At 34.8% G+C, this 22,824-nt stretch overlaps 2 protein-coding genes across 2 annotated transcripts in view; one reads left to right on the top strand and one right to left on the bottom strand.

The window, feature by feature from the left end:
* LOC123246433 (24-hydroxycholesterol 7-alpha-hydroxylase) overlaps positions 1–12,154 on the bottom strand; it is a 100,834-nt gene extending 88,680 nt beyond the window's left edge. Inside the window, exons 1-2 of the mRNA XM_044675333.1 lie at positions 11,904–12,154; positions 7,074–7,209 (exon numbers count right to left, since the gene is read on the bottom strand). Coding sequence (XP_044531268.1) covers positions 7,074–7,209; positions 11,904–12,080 — 313 coding nt within the window. The 5' untranslated portion in view covers positions 12,081–12,154. The remainder of the gene's footprint in view (positions 1–7,073; positions 7,210–11,903) is intronic.
* Positions 12,155–12,536: 382 nt separating this feature from the next.
* The window catches only part of SLC25A27 (solute carrier family 25 member 27), a 53,745-nt gene continuing 43,457 nt past the window's right edge, over positions 12,537–22,824 (top strand). Inside the window, exons 1-3 of the mRNA XM_044673690.1 lie at positions 12,537–12,751; positions 17,818–18,000; positions 20,535–20,619. Coding sequence (XP_044529625.1) covers positions 12,646–12,751; positions 17,818–18,000; positions 20,535–20,619 — 374 coding nt within the window. The 5' untranslated portion in view covers positions 12,537–12,645. The remainder of the gene's footprint in view (positions 12,752–17,817; positions 18,001–20,534; positions 20,620–22,824) is intronic.

The following is a 22,824-nucleotide window of genomic DNA, read 5'->3' on the forward strand; positions in this document are numbered from 1 at the left end:
AAGCCTTTCCAATAAGATCAGGCGTAAAACAAGGATGCCCACTATCACCTCTATTATTTAACATTGTACTATAAACACTAGCAGTAGCAATTAGAGAAGAAAAAGAAATTAAAGGTATTAAAATAGGCAATAAGGAGACTAAGCTTTGCAGATGATATGATGGTCTACTTAAAAAATCCTAGAGAATCTAATAAAAATAAAATAATAAAAAATAAAAAGCTAATAGAAATAATCAACAACTTTAGCAAAGTTCCAGGATACAAAATAAATGCACATAAATCATCAGCATTTCTATATATTTCCAGCACATCACAGCAGCAAGAGGTAGAAAGGGAAACACCATTTAAAATCATCCTAGTCAATATAAAATACTTAGGAATCTATGTACCAAAACAAACATAGGAATTACAGGAACACAACTACAAAACGCTTTCCAAACAATTAAAACTAGATCTAAACAATTGGAAAAACATTGAGTGCTCATGGGTAAGATGAGCTAACATAATAAAAATGACCATTCTACCCAAATTAATTTACCTATTTAGCACCATACCTATCAAGCTACCAAAAAACTTCTTTACTGAATTAGAAAAAACTATAACAAATTTCATTTAGAAAAACAAAAGATCAAGAATATGAAGGGAAATAATGAAAAAAAAATGTGAAGGAAGGTGGCCTAGCAGTACCAGATATTAAACTATACTATAAAGCAGCGGTCATCAAAACAGTATGGTACTGGCTAAGAGACAGAAGGGAGGATCAGTGGAATACACTTGGAGTAAGTGATGTCAGCAAGACAGTGCATGATAAACCCAAAGAGCCCAACTTTTGGACAAAAATCCACTATTTGACAAAAACTGCTGGGAAATTTGGAAAACAATATGGGAGAGATTAGGTTTAGATCAACATCTCACACCCTACACCAAGATAAATTCAGAATGGGTGAGTGACTTGAATATAAAGAGGGAAATTATAAATAAATTAAGTGAACACAGAATAGTATACCTGTCAGATCTCTGGGAAAGGAAAGATTTTTAAAACCAAGCAAGAGTTAGAGAAAATTACAAAATGTAAATTAAATGATTTTGATTATATTAAGCTAAAAAGCTTTTGTACAAACAAAAACAATGTAGTAAAAATCAGAAGGGAAACAACAAATTGGGGAAAAAATCTTTATAACAAAAAACTCTGACAGGGGTCTAATTACTCAAATATACAAGGAGTTAAACTAATTGTATAAAAAATCAAGCCATTCCCCAATCAATAAATGGGCAAGGAACACGAATAGGCAATTTTCAGGTAAAGAAATCAAAAGTATCAATAAGCACATGAGAAAGTGTTCTAAATCTCTAATAATTAGAGAAATGCAAATCAAAACAACTCTGAGGTATCACCTCACACCTAGCAGATTGGCTAAAATGAAAGAAGGGGAGAGTAATGAATGCTGGAGGGGATGTGGAAAAATTGGGACATTAATGCGTTGCTGGTGGAGTTGAACTGATCCAACCCTTCTGGATGGCAATTTGGAACTATGATCAAAGGACTATAAAAGAATGCCTGCCCTTTGATCCAGCCATACCATTGTTGGGTTTGTACCCCAAAGAGATCATAGATCAACAGACTTGTACGAAAATATTATAGCTGTGCTTTTTGTGGTGGCAAAAAACTGGAAAGGGAGGGTATGCCCTTCAATTGGGGAATGGCTGAAAAAATTGTTTGCTGGTGATGGAATACTATTGTGATCAAAGGAATAATAAACTAGAGGAATTCCATGTGAACTGGAAAGACCTCCAGGAATTGATACAGAGTGAAAGGAGCAGAACCAGAAGAATATTGTACAGAGACTGACACACTGTGGTAAAATCGAATGTAATGGTCTTCTGTACTAGCAGCAATGCAATGACCCAGGACAATTCTGAGGGATTTATGGAAAAGAACGCTACACACATTCAGAGGAAGAACTATAGGAGTGGAAATACAGAAGAAAAACAACCACTTAAACACATGGGTTGATGAGGACATGATTGGGGATGTAGAGTTGAAATGACCACACCAATGCAACTATCAATAATATGTAAATAAGTCTTGACTGATCACACGTTAAAACCAGTGGAAATGTGCGTTGGATATGGGGGGAGGGGTGAAGGGGGAGTGAAGGGGAAAGTAAAAATAAGAATCATGTAACCATGGAAAATTTTTCTAAAAAAATTAAATATTTAAATCTTAAAAAAAATAGCTGGACTCCTGGAAAATTATGTCAAAAAAAAAAAGAGAGTTTAGATACCACACTCCAAGAAATCATCAAGGAACATTTCCCGGAAATTCTTGAATCAGAGGGGAAAACAGAAATTTAAAGAATCCACTGATTACTACCTCAAAACCCCCAAATGAAAATGTATGGGAATGTCATTGTTAAGTTCCATAGCTTCCAGGTTAAGAAGAAAATATTAAACACAAAAAGGAAAAAAAAAATTGAATATTGTGGAAATCCAGTCAGAATAACACAAGACTTAGCAGCCACAACATTAGAAGAATGTAGACCATTGAACACACTTCATAGAGCAAAAGAACTGGGTTTAGAACCACGAATAACATATTCAGCAAAGATGAGCATAATTACAAAAGGTAAAAAAAGGATATTTAATGAACTAAAGTGATTGCAACTATTCCTGGCAAAAATCCAAGGACTCAGAAGAAAATTTAATCTATAAAAAAAGCAATATACAAAAGTAACCAATAATAAGTAACCCAAAGGATAAACTTTTATTTCTGTAGAGGAAAATGTCATCTATGGCCTATGGGAATGGCATCATTGTCTGAGTATTTTAAAGGGTGCATAAGAAGGAAAGACTCGAGGCTCAATGTCCTAGCAACAGATTGTGTCCACTACCCAAGGACCAATCTAGCTAAATGTGGTCCTATATTTTAACTGAGAACCAGATGGTTTGTAGTGATCAAATTAAACACTGAGAGGAACATGGAGAAACAGGCCTAATATTACATTTCTAGAGCACTAGAGAGTTGTTTTTTTAGAAAACAAGATGGAAATATATGACTTGTAAAGCTGTTTATGCTCATTGACCTGGGGGACCCACTACAAGGATTAGGCCGTAAGGGCATTATTGAGAGGGAAAAAATGTGTGTGTGCATGAAAATATTCGTGGAAACTTTGTTATGACAAAAAAACTGGAAATAACAAATACAATGAATGGGAGAAATGGCTGAATAGACTGTGATAACTGAATTTAATGGATTATATTACAGTAACAAATACTGGAAATAGAAAGAAAATAAGGAAAGCATATGAAAAGATGAAAATAGAAGAAAAGAAGAATAATACATACCATGATTATACTAAAAGAAGTCATGAAATCAAGAGTATACAAAATATCCATATAAAACAAACCCAGAGAAAACTCAAAAGCAGAGGATATGTATATGAAAATATATACATAATTTAATATTGTATTAGAAATGCTAGAGATAGAATTAGAGAAGAAAAAGAAATTGAAGGAATTAAAGTAGCCAATAAAGAAACTAAACTATCACTCTTTGCAGATGATATGATAATATACTTAGAGAATCTGAGAAAATCAATTTAAAAAGTAGTTGAAATAATATCTTTACCAGAGTTGCAGGATACAAAATAAACTCACATAAATCATCAGCATTTCTATATATTTCCAACACAGCCCAACAGTAAGAATTAGAAAGAGAAATCACTTGGGAATCTATTTGCCAGAACAAATGCAGAAATTATATGAACACAATTACAAACCACTTTTCACACAAATAAAGTTAGATCTAAACATCTGGAAAAACATTCTTTGCCATGTGTGTGCCAAGCTAATATAAAAACGACAATCCTAATTAAATTGATTTAATTATTCAGTGCCATATCAATTAAACTATCAAAAAATATTTTTGAACTAAAAAAATAACAAAAATCATCTGGAAGACCAATAGGACAAGAATATTAAGGGAACTAATGAAAAAAAATAGTGATTTAAGATCTTAAACTATATTATAAAGTAGAAATCATCAAAACAATCTGTTATTGGCTAAGAAATAGAAGGAATAGTGGAATAGATTAGGAGTAAATGATCTCAGCAATCTGGTGTTTGATAAACTCAAATATCCTGGTTTTTGGGAAAAGAACTATTTTACAAAAACTACAGGGAAAATTGGAAATCAGAATGGCAAAAATTAGGTTTAGATGTATATCTCACACCCTTTATAGCAAGATAAGATCAAATTGAATATATTGTTCAAATGTAAAGAGTGATATTATAAGAAATTAGGGGAGCATAGAATTGTTTACCTTTCAGATCTATGGAGAAGGGAAGACTTTATGACCAAACAAGAGATAGAGAACATTATAAGATGAATAATTTTAATTTTAAAAGATTTTAAAAATTTAATTTAAAAAGATGATTAAAAGTAATATTAATAATTTTAAATCATAAAAAATAATTAAAAAAAACCAATGCAACCTAAGATTAGAAGGGAAACAAACTAGGAAAAAAATTATAAAAACTTTTTCTGATAAAGGGCTCATTTCTCAAATATATGAAGAATTAAGTCAAATTTATAATAATAGACAAATGGTCAAAAGATATGAATAAGCAGTTTTCAGATGAAGAAATCAAAGCTATCAATAATCATATGAAAAAATGCTCTAAATCCCTACTGATTAGAGAAATGCAAGTTAAAACAATGTTGTACCACCTCACACCTATCAGATTGTACAATATGACCAATATGGGAGGGGATGTGGCAAAATTGGGACACTAATGCATTGATGGTGGAGTTGTGAACTGATCCAACCATTCTGAAGTATAATTTGGAACTATGCAGAAAGGCTATGAAATAATACATACTCTTTGATCATATCACTACTTGGTCTGTATTCCAGAGATGTTTAAAAATGGGAAAGGACCTATTTGTACAAAAATATTTATAGCTGCTCTTTTTGTGGTAGCAAAGAATTAGAAACTGAAAGTATACTCATGAATTGGGGAATGGCTGAACAAATTGTGGTATATGATGGTGATAAAATATTGTTGTGCTATAAGGAATGATGAACTGCTTGATTTCTATATGAACTGGAAAAGACCTTCACGAACTGATGCACAGTGAAATAAGCAGAACCAGGAGAACATAATACACAGATTCTGTAATATTGTTAGATGATCAAAGTTGATTGACTTTACTACTATAAGCAATGCAATGATCCAGGACAATTTTGAGGGACTTATGAGAAAGAATGTTATCCATAGCTAGAGAAAGAACTGTGTTAGCAGAAATGCAGAAGAAAACATGTGATTTATCACTTGCTTATATGGGTATGTGATTTAGGGTTTTGGTTTTAAAGGATGGCTTTTTTACAAAATGAATTATACAGAAATGGGTTTGAGTGATTATGTGTGTGTGTGTGTGTGTGTGTGTGTGTGTGTGTGTGTGTATAACTCAATGGAATTGCTTGTCAACTTTGGGAAAGGGGAGGGATGAGTGGAGGGAGAAATCACGAAATCACGTAACTATGGAAAAAATTTAAAAAAAATGATTATGGCTTCCTGAAGTCTCAGATGATGATTATTTTTTACCAGTGAGGTATCTTTTTAACTAAGGTATGAACATTGCTTTTTACACATAACACTAATGCACACTTTTTTATGCACTGGGAAACAAAAAAATTCACTTATTACAACATTCACTTTTTTATGGTCACATGGAACCAAACCCACAATACTTCTGAGTGTGCCTGCATTGATAAAATGTTTTTCATAAGGTAAATGAAAAAGAAAAAAGGTAAATGAGATAAGTGTAATTTTTTAAATGTATAATTTCTGGTGACAGCCTGCAGGAAAAACTCTATGGTATACTTTTGCAAACACAACAAATATAGTGATTTAAGAGAAACAAACAATACAGATTTTGTAAGTTCCTTTCAATTTCCATGCTTTGGCATTCAGACTTAATAAAAATTCTTTAGTCACTATATTAGCTGACTTAAAGGAACATAGTGTCCATCAGAGAAACTTAGAATATCATGTGCAAATCTAACTAATATTATATTCAAAATAGTTCTGGAATCACTTGAAAGGTAACATAGTTTTATCAGCAAAAGCAACATCAGAAAATCTCAGAAACTCCATATAACCTCCAGGAACAAATATAAAATCCTGTGTTTAGTATGCAAAATCCTGTGTTTAGTATGCAAAGTCCTGCATAATCTGATCTCCTCCTATCTTTCTGATCTTCTTATATTTTTATGCCATTTTACCCCTAACAAATTCTGTGATCCAGTGTCTTCTTTGTTGTTCCTGAAACAAGATACTCCTCCTGAAACAAGATACTCCATCTCCTGACAGAGAATTTTTATTAGTTGCCTCTTTCCATGCATGGCATTCTCTCCCTCCTCATCTCCATGACCTAAACTGTCACGGTCTTTCAAGTCTCTGCTAAAATCCCACATTCTACAGGGTTATCTTAATCCCCTTTAATGCTAACACATTCTCTCAGTTGATTAACTATAATTTATTGTATATGTAGCTTGTTTGAACATGATTGTTTTCACATTGTCTCCCCATTAGACTGTGAGCTACTTGAGAGCAAAAGATTATCTTTTATCTTTCTTATATCCTAGTGCTGGGTATAGTTTCTGACATATAATAGGCATTTAAAAAATGCTTGGGACAGAGAAAGTATTTACTCAGTGTTTACTGACTGACTGATTGACCTGAGTTTAAGTTCTAGTTCTGATCCTGACGCTTACTAGATTTGGTAGTAGGCAATTTCTTTGAATTTGAATATGTTCAACTATAAAATAAGGAAAAGGGTATTGATACTATCTACCTCACAGGATTATTATGAGGGAAACAAACTACTTCCTAAAAGTAGTATCTAAATTTAAGTCATTACTTATTATCATTATTAGCCCTTCCTATTAAGTCGTAGACAAAAAGCAGCTCTATATCATTCTATTATTCACTACTCAGCCAACAATGGATAAACAAAATATACTATACAATACTATTATTCCAAGTGAAATGTAGAAAAATATTATTTACCTGTTCTTTTGACATGGTGTTGCACTGCGTGTTCAAAATTTATGTCTTTTGACTTGAAAAAAAAATCAATGCCCTCTTCCTCAGTTACAAATGTAATCCGATTACCCAGAGCAAAAATTGTAAATACTGGTCCATGCTGAAAAACAATACATTTTGTTTTATTTATTTATTTTTGCATAATTTATGAAAGACAAATTATTATCAGTATATCCACTCTACAAGCATATTTTTAAAATGTTCCATAAGACTTTAAAAGTTAAAGCATAGTTCCATAAATAATAATTGTTTAAAATATTTCATTATGAATGTTAAATTGATTATGCAGATCTTATCAAGTAATAATTTTATTATAAAATATAAATCACTTTATCAATGTATGGCAGATACTCTAATATTAGTTAATTAATAACCTAAGTCTCTAGTAACCATCATTAAGATATAATCAACTCTAGATTGCACAAGAAAACTGTCTTTTGATTATTCATTTTGAGTATATGAATCCATGCATTTATAAAATATTAATTTGTATTATAATTAGTTGTATACATGTACATTTATGCATGAAAATATGTGTGCATGAATATATATGTATGCAATACAATATAATGAAATATTACACATAGTGTGATATGTGTATATAATCTATATTGTGAATATATGTGTATATGTACATATGTATATTAGGCATGCACACACATATCATCTACACAACTTGATTATAATTGCTTTGAGGGTCTGGAAATGTTGCATTCATCTTTATATGCCTTGTTCTCTCCCTATCAGTCAACCAAATAGTAAGACTTTTAAATTTGTTTAATAACAGGTTGATGGCTCTTTTATCTTTAGTCCTCTATTCCTTAGCTCTCCTTTGAACATTTTCTTTCTCATCAGTAATGAAATTAACAATATAAGAGAAAAAATTGATCATTTTGGCTGGAAGACAGAAGTTGTGACAAATACTAACGTGAAATAAGTCTAGGAAGACAAGATGGGCCAAACTGTGCAAACATTTCTAGAGGAGCAACTGAATAAAGGGAGTGCAATATGGGTAGTCCTTCAGTTTAGGAACAGAATTGTAGTCCTTTTCAGTTTTTTTTAATATATTGTCTTCCCTAAATAGACTGTGAATTCTTTAAGGTTAAGGGCTGTCTTTTGCTTTTCTTGTTATTCCAGATGCTTAGCACAGTTCCTGGTATAGAGTAAGTATTTAATAAATGTTTACTGACTGGTTGGCCGACTTATCAGAAATAAGGAAGGTGAAGAAATAATACGTTTCATTGTTGTTGTTGTTTTTAAACCCTTATCCTCCTATTTAGAATCAATATTATGCATTGGTTCCAGGGCAGAAGAGTAGTAAGGGCTAAGCAAGGGGGTTAAGAGATTTGCCCAGGGTCACATAGGAAGTATCTGAGACCAGATTTGAACCCAGGTTCTCCTGTCTCTAAGCCTGGCTTTTAATCCACTAAGCCACCCAGCTATCCCCTAATGTGTTCCATTGTTGACAAGTTTAATTTGAGATACTTGCTTTCTGATTCATGTATGATTCCTCTGATCACAGCATCTGGGGAGAGACAATACTATAGGGTTCCTCCTCTCCTCTAAGACCATGTAGTCTTGTGAAAGGGTTTTGGGCCTTGGCCTCTCTGTTTCTTGTTTTCCTTTTTAGATAAAAGAGATTGAAGTCTCTGATCTTACAAGCATAGCAATATTCTAGAGTACAGTCAGTGCAACCTCTGTGCAATGAAGACCAAGGAACCCAATGAAACCTGACTGAACCAACAGAGATGCCACCATTGGGTATAAATTTGGTAGGACCAATACTATATAGGAAATGAGCAAATTTCAGCCTACTCAAGAGAATAGACCATAGGTAAGAGTATGTCCCCAAAGTGTTGAGGAAAATATTTAAATGTTAGTTCTTGCTTTATCTTTGAAATATTTCTTTGTAAAAGCTAAGGGACATTCAGGTAGACATCCAATGGGCAGTTATTATTAATGCAGTACTAGAACTCAGAAAAGGGATAGTAATAATATTTATCTGTCACTTTGATAAAGTGACACTCATGTTATACTGGTAGATAAGACAGATGTGAACTAGACAACCATGCAATTATTGTTCAGCCATTTTCAGTCACATCTGACTGTTCATAATCAAATTTGGGCTTTTCTTGGCAAAGATACTACCGTTGTTTGCAATTTCTTTCTCTAGATCATTTTACAGATGAGGGAAACAGTGTGAAGTGACTTACCATACAAATGGTAAGTATTATAAGAATTTAAATGTAGGTTTTATGCTAAATATGAGAATTCTAAAGTAATATTGTGGTTGCCAATTCAAAAATATTACAGCTTAAGTCAAAATGACTTTTAGCAGCTTTATTTACAAAGAAGTTGAAAGTGTGAACATGGAAAAATGTAGCTAGAGAAACAGAAAGTACTGCCTGGCTACCAATATCCTCAGTTTAATCCTAATAATTCCAGACCACAAATGTGAATCCAAAAGCGAATCTCACCAGAATCCAAAGTCCTAATTAGAAAGCCAAAATCCAAAGAGCCAGGAGATGGGGGCAATGACCTCTGGAGCTGTCATCCACTCTAGCAAGTGACTTGTGAACTCTCATACTTAGTGACTGGTGAGGTACTCAGTAGGGGTACTATAAGTTTTTTATTAAATTAAAAGTTGCTGATTGATAGATAAAGAGAGTTTGTTCACTCTTCTCAGTATCTAAGGCAAGTCATCCTGACTCCAGGTCTAGCATTCTATTCCCTGTATTACCTAGTTACTCTAATAGTACAATTACATAGCCTCAAATGTAGTTGAATGTTTGAACACAAAAAAGTAGTTATTAATGAGTCAGTATCAATTTGAAAGGTCTTTAGTAGAGTCCCTTACAAAAATGTGTCTAACTCTATGCAATTTATTAATTTTTTACATAAACTTTTCTTAATGAATTATTAATATATTAACTTGTATTTTATTTTTTTATATCATTTACTATAAAATCAAATCATTTCATATAAACTTTTAGGTAGTATCTTTAACTAGGACACTATTCCCAGATGTTAAGCAAATATAATAAGATAAGGAGGAAGTCTGAAAAAAATTTCTATCAACTTTAAAATGTTAACTGCACAGTTTGACTGAATACTGATTCCTGGTAAAGATAGCAATCATATATAATTGGTATTTTCTTTCATGTCAATACCAAGATGCTCAGATTTTATCTTTAAGTCTCTTTCCAGAGTTATTGATAATAAGATCTGAAAATCTCTTTCTAGAATATTTACTGGATCAATAAAATGCATGGACTTTGTATTAGAATTCAGCAACTATTAGCTAGCCTTCTATGAACATCTAGTTTTATAGAGCAAACAATCTGTATAGACTGTCAAAATTCTATAAAAACAACTGTTTACTGGGTAGCTCAGTGGATTGAGAGCCAGATCTAGAGATGGGAGGTCCTGGGTTCAAATCTGGCCTCAGCCACTTCCCATCTGTGTGACCCTGGGCAAGTCACTTGACCCCCATTGCCTACCCTTACCACTCTCCTGCCTTGGAGCCAATACCCAGTATTGACTCCAAGACGGAAGGTAAGGGTTTAAAAAAAACAAAACACAACTGTTTATCCAAAAGATGTCTTTCATTACAGATTGGGTGTGATGGTAGACCACTGACTATATTTTCCCAAAATAAAGTCAGTTTCAGCTTAGAATTATGGCCCAGAGATTTTATTTCTTACACTTAGAAAATGAATTAATGGCATGCTTACTAAATCTTCAAATGACACAAAGCTTTAATTGATAATTAAGATAGCTTAGGATTCAGAAAGATATTAACAGTCTAGAACATGAAGCTGGATTCACATGATGAAATGCAATTTAAATAAATATTCATACATATGTATGAATTAAAAGAAAAAACTTTGTTAACAGGAGTCAGATATGTAGCCAGATAGCAAGGAGACTGCAAAAGTCTGTTAACTTTGATGTGACAGCTAAGAAAGTTAAAATGAACACAGAATCATAGGATTAAATCTGAAACTTGAAGGGGCCACAGATCTGAGGCTACAATGAAAGGTATAGGAGTAGAGGAAAGGAGTGTAAGAGTTCTGGGTACATTTTCTGAATTACATTTGTAAACAAGTGTATCATTCTTCCTATCTCTCAGATTCCTAACCTTAGCACTGTACCATTCTTCTCACTTTCCTCCATCCCACACATCCAAACAGTTGCTAAAACTTGCAAAAGCTACATCTATTAAATCTGACATATTTTGCCCAGTTGGGCTTTTCTTGGCTATTCTGAAGGGTCTGCCACCTTCTTCTTCAGCTCATTTTACAGATGAGGAACTGATAGAAATGAGATTAAATGACTTGCCTCTGACATAGGAAGTGTCTGAAACTAGATTTACATTTATATTTATTTACATGAGCATTTACAATTAAGGAATCAGCAAAGCTACAAATCAGGGTTTGAATTATTGTTCTGTTGATTGTCTAGACTTATGAAAGTGATAACGAAAATGTTAATAATGCAGACTAAATGTAAAAGTGTGTTTTGGGGGGCAATTAGGTGGCACAATGAATTGAAAGTCAGGCCTGGGGATGGGTTCAAATGTGGCCTCAGACACTTGCTAGCTGTGTGATTCTGGGCAAGCCACTTAACTCCCGTTGCCTATTCTTTTAAAAGTGTGTTATGCAATGAAAACTAAAATGAAGAAAGTCCCTGACTTCTGGGGAAACATTTACCCAGTTGATATGTAAAAAAATAAGAAGCGGCTTGAGCAATAAAATTTGTTTTTCAACCCCACCTTCCCCTTGACCCCATTACCTTGATTCTTGCTTGCTCTATAAATTCCAGAGGGGCTTCTCCAAACTTGAACCCTGCTCCAATCCAAGGAATCCAGCCACTTATGCAAGGCGGGTTTTGCGGGTCCCTTCGCTGATGAAATAAATAAAAGGCTGTGCATCCCAGAATTATGAACAAAGCCGTTAAAAATATCTCCATTTTTCTCTATAGCCTCTAGCAAGACTGTTGTTGTGGTACTTGTCTTAACCGTTTTATAGGCGATGGGAAGAGAGTTTGCGCCTCTCAACTTAGGGCTGGTACCCAGACCAAGCCTTCTCTACCTTGGAGACAAACTCAGTATCAAGCCTATTTGAGAGCTAGGGAGGCTAGGAGAAGGGGAGAGTGGTGGGAGGAAAGGAGTGTCCTCTGGACCAATCAGAAGGCGGGACTTGAATAGCACGTGAGGAAGCAAGGGTAGGGGGCGGGGTTGAGAAGACTACATTTCCCAGAAGTCTCCGCGGGGTCCCTTCGTACGTATTTGTCCACTACGCAGTAACCTCACTTTGACACTTGTATCCTCCTGCTGGGGATATCCCGACTGGCTCTCTGGTCAAGCTAGGCAGAGAGGGCAGGCAGGGTGAGTGGGCCGGCAGGCAGACTCCCCATCCCCGGAGAGTAGGGCTGAGCTCCGCGGGAGATGGTTCTGAGCAGGCCGCTCACTGGTTGAGATAGGGCTACCCTTGTCGGGGAAGGAAGGGAGGGTTTAAGCTTGTCCTGTTGCTGAATGTCCCGCCAGGTGGACGAAGAGAGAGTTTTGAACCTCGCTCAGAGATGGCCCAAAACGAGCGTATTCCTACTGTCCTCCTCCGCATCTATCCTGGCCGAGATAGGTACCCAACTCCCCGCCCCCTAGGCCTCACCCAGAGCAGGGAGGGAGGCGACCTCCGGGGAGACCGGGAGGAGAGGTAGAAGGTTCTGGCCTGAAAAAGCACAGCTAGTCCTGAACGTAGAGGAGAAGGATACAGGGCTTAATTAAAAGGTATCTACACCCACCTGGTGCCTTACCATTTCTCTTTCATGGTGAGGTAGAAAGAGCTCTGGTTTTGAGGCCAGAAAAGGTTTGAGTTCAAATCCTAGCTCCGCATGGGTGTGGCCCGGGAGCTAGTCAATTAAACTCCCTAGTCTTTGGTGTTCTTGTCGGTATTGTGAATACACTGGACTATGTTACTTAGAAGGGCCCTTCCGGGTCTAAATCTTAAGAATCGTCTTGGGCTAGTGGCTTTCTAATTGGAAGATATCAGAAAATTTAAATTCCAGCTGCTTACTGTGGAAATAACTGAATTAGAGGACTTGAGTTCAGAAGCTGCCTCTACTATATACCACAGTGTCAATTTGCGCAAGTCACTTAACCTCCATAATCTTCAGTAGCCTTAGTAAAACTGAGGGTGTTGTTGAGCTAGATGACTTTTGAGGTCTTTTTAAATTCTAACTAATATGAAGCAGTGGCAGAAAAAAAGAGCCCTAAGGCCGAAATAAAATTTGGCTTCTTCTAGTGCTCCAGCTGGTTGCCAGTGGGCATAGGCAAGTTGATTTCCTTTTAAGAACACTGAATTTGGAGGGGTGACTTGATTTTAAATCCCAAGGCTTCCACATAACTTGGTGTGAACCTGGACAAATTACTTATCCTCCTTAGGTCACTTACCTTATCTGTAAAATGAGAGAGTTGAAAAAGATAGATAAATCTGTGCTCCTATGATCTTGGGATCAGACTTGATTTTTAAGTTTACTTTCAGTTCTAAAATTTCGATATTCCCATTTAGCCATTTTGGAAAGGGTTGCTTTTTAAATAGATTCACTTGAAATAGTTTTTACAATAAACTATAAGCATCTCAATGTGAATTAATTTTTACTGACTACTTTAAGAGATACCTAGAATAGTTCAAATAATCATAAATTGAGATGAGAAAGGTAGAAGTGATAAAGACATTTTGAGATTGTTTAAAGACTGGTTCTTAGAGGGTAGAAATAGGCTTCACTAAAATAGAGGCCAGAAAGATAGATCATCTTTCCAAGAGGTATTCTGGAACCATTGACAGACTCACAGGACTCATGAACTGTGTGGTGAGCCTGAAGTAATCTGCTAGATGATCTACATTTTACTTATGTTTTTTTTTAAGCCAGTTTTTTGTGTTAGTATATTTGACAGTCTAATCATGATGATCTTGTTAAGTTCTCTGTTGGTCCCAGCCATCTATCTTTTAGTTTCCCCATTGTCTTGATTTCCACATAATCATTTGCCGCCTTTAGCAACTTAATCATCTTCCATTTCTGACCATGCCAACCCCGTGATACCTCTGTTGCTTCTTCCACACTCTTCTCTTAACAGTTATTTATTATATGGGAGTGTATGGGGTGCTCAAGAAAGGACTAGCACTTCTGGTATGTTGCTGAGCCTTTTTTTTCAGGGATGCTCATTCACCTTTGGTCTCTACCAATTACCCAACTCTCACCTCTGGCTCCAAGAAGCTGTAGCATGCACAACAACCATACTGTGATAAAATGATCTTGGCAGCCAGGCTAAATCAGGCTGAGGGTGACTGACAAGCATCAAACCCATCAGTGAAATGGGGAGAGGATATTACCCAAGCATGTGAAAACTTCCCCTGGCAGAATGGCAGATGAGAACAATTTTGTTCTAAAGTCCATGAAAGCAGCTGAAACAGACACTGTGAAGCCCCTCGGTCAGACATTGGAGGTGCCAAGGTCATCCACTGCATCCCAGGCCATTGCCAATAATTGTTACTTTTGTCTTGTCTTACTGGCCTCACTTAAATCTAATTTGCAAATAAGTCAAGACATCACCTTGTGATATTGTTGGTGCTTTTCTAAATGAAAGGCAAACAACAATTTATTATATGCTGGATTTCTCCTTTATTAGCCTGAGCTTTGTGACTAACTCTTAGAAAATGTTGATGGTATAAAAAAGAACTTTTTCAAAGAATTACTTGAATTTGGAGTCAACACAACTTGAGCTTTAAAATGAAGAATAGAGACACAGAATTGTTGAGAGACTTCTCCAGAACTGAAGAACACATTCAATGTTATTAGAAATCTCAAGAACCTACATCCCTGCTTATTCCTTGTCCTCTGAAACCATATCTTCCTTGCTTCTGGAAAGCCTAAAAATAAACCTGCCTTACCAGCCTTTACTTTGGCATTTTGGGTGAGCTGAAACCCTCCTTATAAATCTTTCTTCAGGTACCAAGTAATATATATAAATTACAACTGTTGAAAATTCCTATTGGTATACCCAACAAAATTTAATGCTTTGGGGTAATTCTCCTTAGAGAATTTTTCTAATATGAATTGAAGTGTAGAAGTGCCCCTAAAATAGAATGGGAAGTCTGACTTCAACAACATAAAGCCCTGCAGGGGTTGAATCCATGAATTTTTCCTCATGAACGTTCAGGAAGGACCAGGTATACCCAAGGTACTTCTAGTAGAACAGTTTGTATCTCTTTACCTATATACCCCATAAAAGAGTCCTTTCATGATTCAGTGATATTTGGCTTCTTTGATTGTCAGAGTTTGTTCTTAGTTGCCAGTGATGAGCTAAATGTTCTGTTGCACTAGAGGGAAGAATTTACCTGGCAGTATAGAGTTTTAATTACTTCATAGAAAACTGGAAAACCTAGTCCCAATTCTAATAATTTAAATATTAGACTTGACTTAGTTGACTTACATTTTTTCTCATTTTGGAAAAAAATATTTTTGCATAGATGTATTTTAATCTGACTCATCACTATAGAAGTGTTCATTTTCATGTGACTACTTAATTGAGTAGTACTGTTATTCTACATTTTTAGATCCCTAAATTAAGTTAAAACAAGTATATGAAGCCATAGCAAAGTGAAAAATGTAGATGAAGACTAAGATTGACAGTTTCAGACCAGACTGAAGGGGGGAAAAATGGAAGAGTAGAAAGCCAAGTGAAAAGATGAAAATGTTTGTAGAGAGAGATCCAAGATGAGGTCTAGGGAACCTTGGCCCTTGATTTGGTTTTATCTGAGCTCCAAGTTAATAATTATTTTGATCACTACTGCTGTAGCACCAAATAAGTGCTTTGTTTATCCCATTTAACAATTAGATAATTAGTTAATAAAGATAGTACATAATAAATAATACTCTGGGAACCCAACATCCTAGTAACCCACAGTGTGTAAATTCATACCTCAAAATGTTCAGAGGATCTCCACCACTCCTTTCCCTCTCTTCTCTCTATCTCTCTCTCTCTTGCTTGTTCTCTTCAGAAATCAAAGGAAAGAATATAAAAAGAGAATAAAAGTATAACAAAGGCAAAACTCTCTGGAACACCTCTGTCAATGTGTAGAAGAAAGAAAAAGAACCAAGAAAAAAGACAAAAGAAGATTTGTCTTAAATAGGAAGAGAAACAAAAGCATCGTCAGGAAAGCTAAGGGAAGAGAGTTCTAAGAGATAGTAGGTAGTTAATAACTGAAGAAGATGAGGATCCAGAAAATGCTAGATTATGCTCATTGATTTATATTCTTATTAAAGTAACAGATTCAATTATTGTTTGGACAGGCTTTGTCTCATTAAAACTCTGCTCATCCATCTCACAAATGCATGGGTGGGTCAACAAAGGGACTAAGCAAACTGAATAAGTACAAAATTGTCATCAAGACTGGGAAAACAACTCAATCTTGCCCTACTAGCACAAGGTTAGTAGAATCATTATTATAAAGGAAGAAGTAGATTGTAATCTCAATAACAAAAAGCATGTCAGAAAATAATGAGAATGTCATCTTCCATGAATCTTGTTTCAATTTGTGGACATCATCATCTTCATTATCAAGGATAGATATTTATTGAGTAGCCATTTTATGTAGGGAAGGCATCATGCTAAGTCTTAGATGCCAAGGTAAGATGATAGGGTCATCTAAATATAATTAAGAAATTGCTCTTCTTTGTTCAAGATAACCATTAGTAATATTTATCATTAGAATCATATCACCTCCTTCTCTGGACAATGGTAGAAAGTCCAATAATTTTTTTCTTTTTAACCCTTTCCCCCACCTCCTTAATTCCACCACCCTTGTCTTTGTATTTTTTTACTTGATGTTACCATTTCTAAGATTATAATTTCTTAGTTACATTTAGATTAATGAAATATGGGAAGCACCCCTATTTTCTTGAAGGAAAATTGGGGCATATTTTAGTCTAATTAGCAACATATTTACAAGCTTTGTTAGCATTGCTTACTTCTGTAGCTGATTAATTTCATCCATTTAATGTTAGGTTATTATTTTAGCTACAGTTTCAAAGGCTGATATTTTCTGACTTTGCCTCCAGATTCTGGGAATATCTCCAACTTTTGGATTACTTCTTTCTATGCAGCAACTGACCACAGATAGGACCTTGCTATGCAAATGATGATCCCAGAAGATTCCTTGGAATCCATCCTTATAAGAAAAAAATTTTAATTGCAGAATTCAGTGTAGGTACTCCAAATATGTCAGGACTGATTTGCATGTAATCAAAACTTATCCTTTAATTAGCTGGCATGATGATCTAGTTGTTGTATAGTCATTTTTCAGTCATGTCCAACTTTTTGCGATCACATTTGGGCTTTTCTTGACAAAAATATTGGAGTGCTTTGCTACCTCCTTCTCCAGCTTATTTTATAGATGAGGAAACTGAGGCAAACAGGGTTAAGTGACTTGCTCAAGGTCACACAGCTAGTACATGTAAATATTAAGGCCAGATTTGAACTCAGAAAGATGAGTCTTCCTGACTCCAAGCCCAGAACTCTATCTCCTTTGCCATCTAGCTGCCCCACAGTGAGCTAGTATGAATATTCATATCACATAAGCTTAGATTTTCTGTCTTTATATTTCAGAATGTTGTGGGTGTTGTTTTTTCTTTTGTTTTTCATTAGCAACCTTTCCTCTTGATATCACAAAAACTCGACTCCAGATGCAAGGAGAAGCTGCATTTTCCCGTTTTTTAAGAGATACTTCCCCTTATCGAGGCATGTTAGATACAACCTTTGGCATCATACGGGAGGAAGGCTTTCTAAAGCTTTGGCAAGGAGTAATACCTGCACTTTATAGACAGATAGGTATGTGAAAGTGGAAAGATTTATTTGTATTTGGTGATTAAAACATAAATATATACATTAATTCCAAGTATTAATATTTATTCATCTATTGAGTAATCATCTAGAGCCATGTTGGTGAACCTTGACATGCCTGCCTGAGGAGGCTGCTCCCCTCTCCTTCTCCATAGGTGCCTGAGGACATTTTTCATATCACTTGCCCCTCTTCCCAGCAGCCTAGTGGGAGTACTTCCTCCCTTCCCTTTATGGAGTAAGGGGGAGCTCACATGCTACATGATGGTACAGTTTGGGCACTCAATCTCTAAAAGGTTCACCATCACTGATCTAGAATATTGTTGGCATATATTCTCCTTTATGGTCAAAAATCGCAATTGATGAGGAAAGTTTAAGGATTTTATATCCAACATGCTTTGAAAAAATTCTAAGGAATTATCTCAGACTGGAGAGTTTACACTACAAGTTAAAAATCAAGAATTGTGTTTATCTTCCTAAAAGGGAAGACAAACGGGAGAGACAAATTAGTAGCATACATCTCTTAAGGACTTCAGAATAACATAAAATTGCTATAAATTATAGAAGTCCAAATAATTATAAAATTATTACAACAGAGTCTTCATAGCTATAATAGAAATAGTGATAAAACCTATTATTTTCATTGCTATATTGTTTTTAGCCCTTACCTTCTGTCTTTGAATCAATAGTGTGTATTGGTTCCAAGATAGAAGAATGATAAGGGCTAGGCAGTCAGGGTTAAGTGACTTGCCTAGGGTTACACATCTAGGAAGTGTCTGAGGTCAGAGCTGAACTCAGGACCTCTCATCTGAGGGCCTGGCTCTCAATCCACTGAACCACCTAGCTGGTTCAGTGGATTGAACTCAGAGGATTGGACTTTGCAGAACGTATACCTCGGAAGCAGAACATATACCTAAATCTTCCTGGCTTTGAGAACAACTAGTCACTAAATCATGATATTATTGTTATATTCTAGTCATTTGTTATATAAGCAATAAACTTACAATCAATTACTAGGCTTAAATTAGTGACCTAGTTATTTAATCTATAGTATTAAAACTTTTTAGTTTTTAATGATTTAAAAGTTTGAGTCTCAAAAATTCTGCTTCTTCAGGAATTTATCTTGATTCTTGCTAGTCACATAATTGTTCTCTGATGCTTTCCTATTGAATATTAAGTTTGTTTCTTGATGTGATTCATAAATATACTTTTTAAATTTAAAAATTTTGAATAAGCATTTGACATTTTGGCTCATGGTTGGTAATATTTTTCCTTATTTCAGAAATGACCAAATCAAGTAATTTCTGGGTTTTGTTTTCTCTGAAAACAAATAATAATAATTTGCATTTATATAAAAGTTTCAGATTCCCCAAAATTTTCCTCTTAACAACCACATATCTATCACATAGGTAGATAGTATTAGTTCTATTATCCACATTTCACAGGTGAGGAAACAAGGTTCAGTGATATAACCACAGAAATGTATAAGTTTTAAAGTTGAGATTCAAACCCAAGGTCTTTGAACCAATCCAATATTCTTTCCATTGGACCTGCCTCTTTTAAATGAAAATAATTGTTAACAAATTATTAATTATTATGATCCTCTGAACTTACACTATGTCAGAGAAAGAATATCTGGTGCTTCTTTCGAAAAATAAAATAATACTATGGCCAAGTATACTACTCTTAAGCTCCATTATTGTATACTCTTGTCTTTTTAGGAATATAATGGGATTCACTCTATACTGAGCACACTGAGTAAAGTGGAGTGCTAAAAGTGCTCTGATATAGTCTCTAAAGTTCGCAAAGCACTTTACAAAATTTATTTCATTTAATTCTCACAAACAACCCTGTGAGCTAGGTGATATTATTCTCATCCCCTTTTAACAGATGAGGGATCTGTGGTTGAGAGGTTAAATGAGTTGTCTAAAGACACTCAGCTAGAAAGAGACTAAGGCAGGATTCAAGTTTGTCTTCCTACCTCAAAGTCCAATAATATCAACTTTACCACTGAGACACTCAAAAGAAAAAATAAAGAGTTGCTGATCATGGGGTTGTCATTCTGACATTTCAGAAGAAAAAAATCTGTCTGTCTGTCTATCTATCTATCTATCTATCTATCTATCTATCTGGAAGTAGATAATGCACCTTTCCTCTGTGACTAATGAACATATTTTCTCAGCTACAAAGAGGAACATCAAGCAGAAAGATATCTTAATCAGGACAATGCAATGTCTCCAGAGCATTTAATTAGATAATATCTGTAAGCATAAGAATGAATAATTTTTGATAACTTGCTAAGTTTTTATACACTTCTCCATGCCTCTATAATTTTATTGTGTTGATTTCATTTAATCTCTATAGACTTGACCTCATATAAGTGATATACTATAATGTATTAATTTACTAATTTATCCAATGTATTTGCATATTAAGTTTTTAGATTTAAGAGGCTAAATATATGAATTGATAGCATACAGTACAAGTAATTGAATTAATTATCTTTGATTGACTGTTTTTCATAGTGTATACTGGGGTCCGAATGGTCGTCTATGAATATTACCGTGACATTATTTTTGAAAAATCAGAATACAAAAGATTTACCCTTTTGTAAGTATGGAACATACTTGTTATTGTAAAACTTTTAACATTTGTTTATCCATTAGATTTATATAAAATGATGCCTTTGCAATAAAAGTATTTAATGATGCAAGTTTAAAATGAGTGATCTTGAGGGGATGGGGGAGGGGTATGTCTGGACCTGTGATACATTAGTGTAGAAATCTGCTCTTAAGGAAATTACTTCCTTAATGCAGATCTGCAATTGATATAATCAGGGAGTTGTCTGGGACACTGAAAATGTAAATGACTTGTCCATAGTTATAGCTAGTATGTTTTAGGGAAAAGACCAGAATCCAAGAGTTCTTATCTTTAGAATTCTCATCTTTAGTCTCTATCCACCATGCCACTAAAATTTTTGGTGGGAGCAATTAGTTAAAACACACAAAACAAAATCAGTGTTCATCTTTTCAATATATATGCACATATGATGCTAATATCAAAAAAGTATTTTGCAAAGCTCCTTTCTCCACTGTCTTCTTTCTTTGCCCCATGAGCCAAACTAGTTAGTAGGTTAAAGAACATTAGAAAGGTTTGGGAAGGAGATTTGGGTAGGAAGGAGAGAAGAACCATTCTAATGCCAGCATCTCAAACTCTTGAACACAGCTTAAAATATAAAATTAAATACTTGGAATTTGTTATAAGGAGATTTTTATTTGTTAGAAGTCTGTAAAGACTATAGCCAAAAACAACAAAGAAGACAAGCACAAACTATTTGTCTAAGTTAGCAATATAGTCCAAAAGGCCAACATCATGTAATTAGAATATGTAAAATTCACTCCTCAAGGGATGCCATAGTTACAAATCATTTTCTCTGTTATTAGAACTGTAACATAGTAAAATACTTTTAAAGAACCTCACCCATTGGAATTGGCAAAATGGAAAAGTGGGCAGGGAAATACTGCTTTCTTCTTATGTGTACAGTAATATCTGTAATTCTTCCATTAAATGTAATGTTCTGAAAAAATTTTTAATCTTTTTAACCCCTTGTGGAAAATGTTTCAAAAATAGATTTCTTTCTAGCCTTACTAACCTTAGTCCTTCAATAAATCTTTGAGCAATGCAGTCTATCCATTACACCTCATGTCCATTTCTTCCCATAAAATTGCCACAGGGAGTCCATCCAACATGCCAAGCAAGTACGAGCATAGCACAATGGCTGATCATCCTTTACCTTTCACTCTCCCCATGTGACCAGTCCACCTCTTTTTTCCTGTCACCTTTCTGATGAGATCCTTTAGCCACTGTTCAATTTCTTGTTGGTAATATGTTGCAGCTGTCTCGTGCTTAACATTTGGATGACCTCCAAAATTAATTCTTGAGAAACTGTGGTTTTCTATCACTCATATATATAGAAGAAAACTAAAAGAAATTGCCATTAAAAAGACAGGCCTTTATTTCAGAGAGAGGCTTAGTATCATTGAAAAGACAGTTTAACAGTTTAAATGCAGTCTACTGTCTTCCTCCTATTCAAGTCTGGATTCAGTTCATTGTCCATCTATAACATTGTTCCAAAGTATATACAATTTTATTAATTATGCAACCAACTTACATATGACATTCTAGGCAAGAGGCATTCTTTGTTCACTTGGTTTTTCCTATGTGGATAGCTAGAGCTATTGTGGATCTCGTTTAGGAGGCTCTGCATTGTTCCAGGGCTTGATGCAATTAGCACATAAACAGGATCATCTGGAGAACCTTACCATCTATAAGGGATTCCTCTTCCACTTGGATTCTGTTATGTTCATCCTCCATTACAGTGGTGAACACCTTTGGTGAGTACGTTTCTCCCTGTCTATGCCTTACTTGATATTAATAATCAGGATTATTGAACAAAGATATTCTGTTGTGTCAATTAAAGAAGCTTATATGATTTTTGCCTTGTTGGAGGAAGCAAGTTTTTAAGGTAGCATTTGTTGTACCAAATTGGATACTTTTTATAGACTACACACAATTTTTTAATATTTTCTTTTCTCTATACCTTTCAGCCAACTTTGAGATTATGAAGAGGGGGTCTATTATATAATAACCTTTGTGAAGGTTCTTACTCCCTCCTCATTTTTTAGTAAGAATGTCCTCTGTTCTCTTGACTGCATTCTTTATTTATTTAGCAATAACATGGGTGTTTTTTCTTCCATGCATTCTGTATAAATCCATAGTGTAAGTCCATGCTAGGAGCAACATAACTGTAGGAGC

Source organism: Gracilinanus agilis, chromosome 4, assembly GCF_016433145.1.
Source record: "Gracilinanus agilis isolate LMUSP501 chromosome 4, AgileGrace, whole genome shotgun sequence".
Lineage (NCBI taxonomy): Eukaryota > Metazoa > Chordata > Mammalia > Didelphimorphia > Didelphidae > Gracilinanus > Gracilinanus agilis.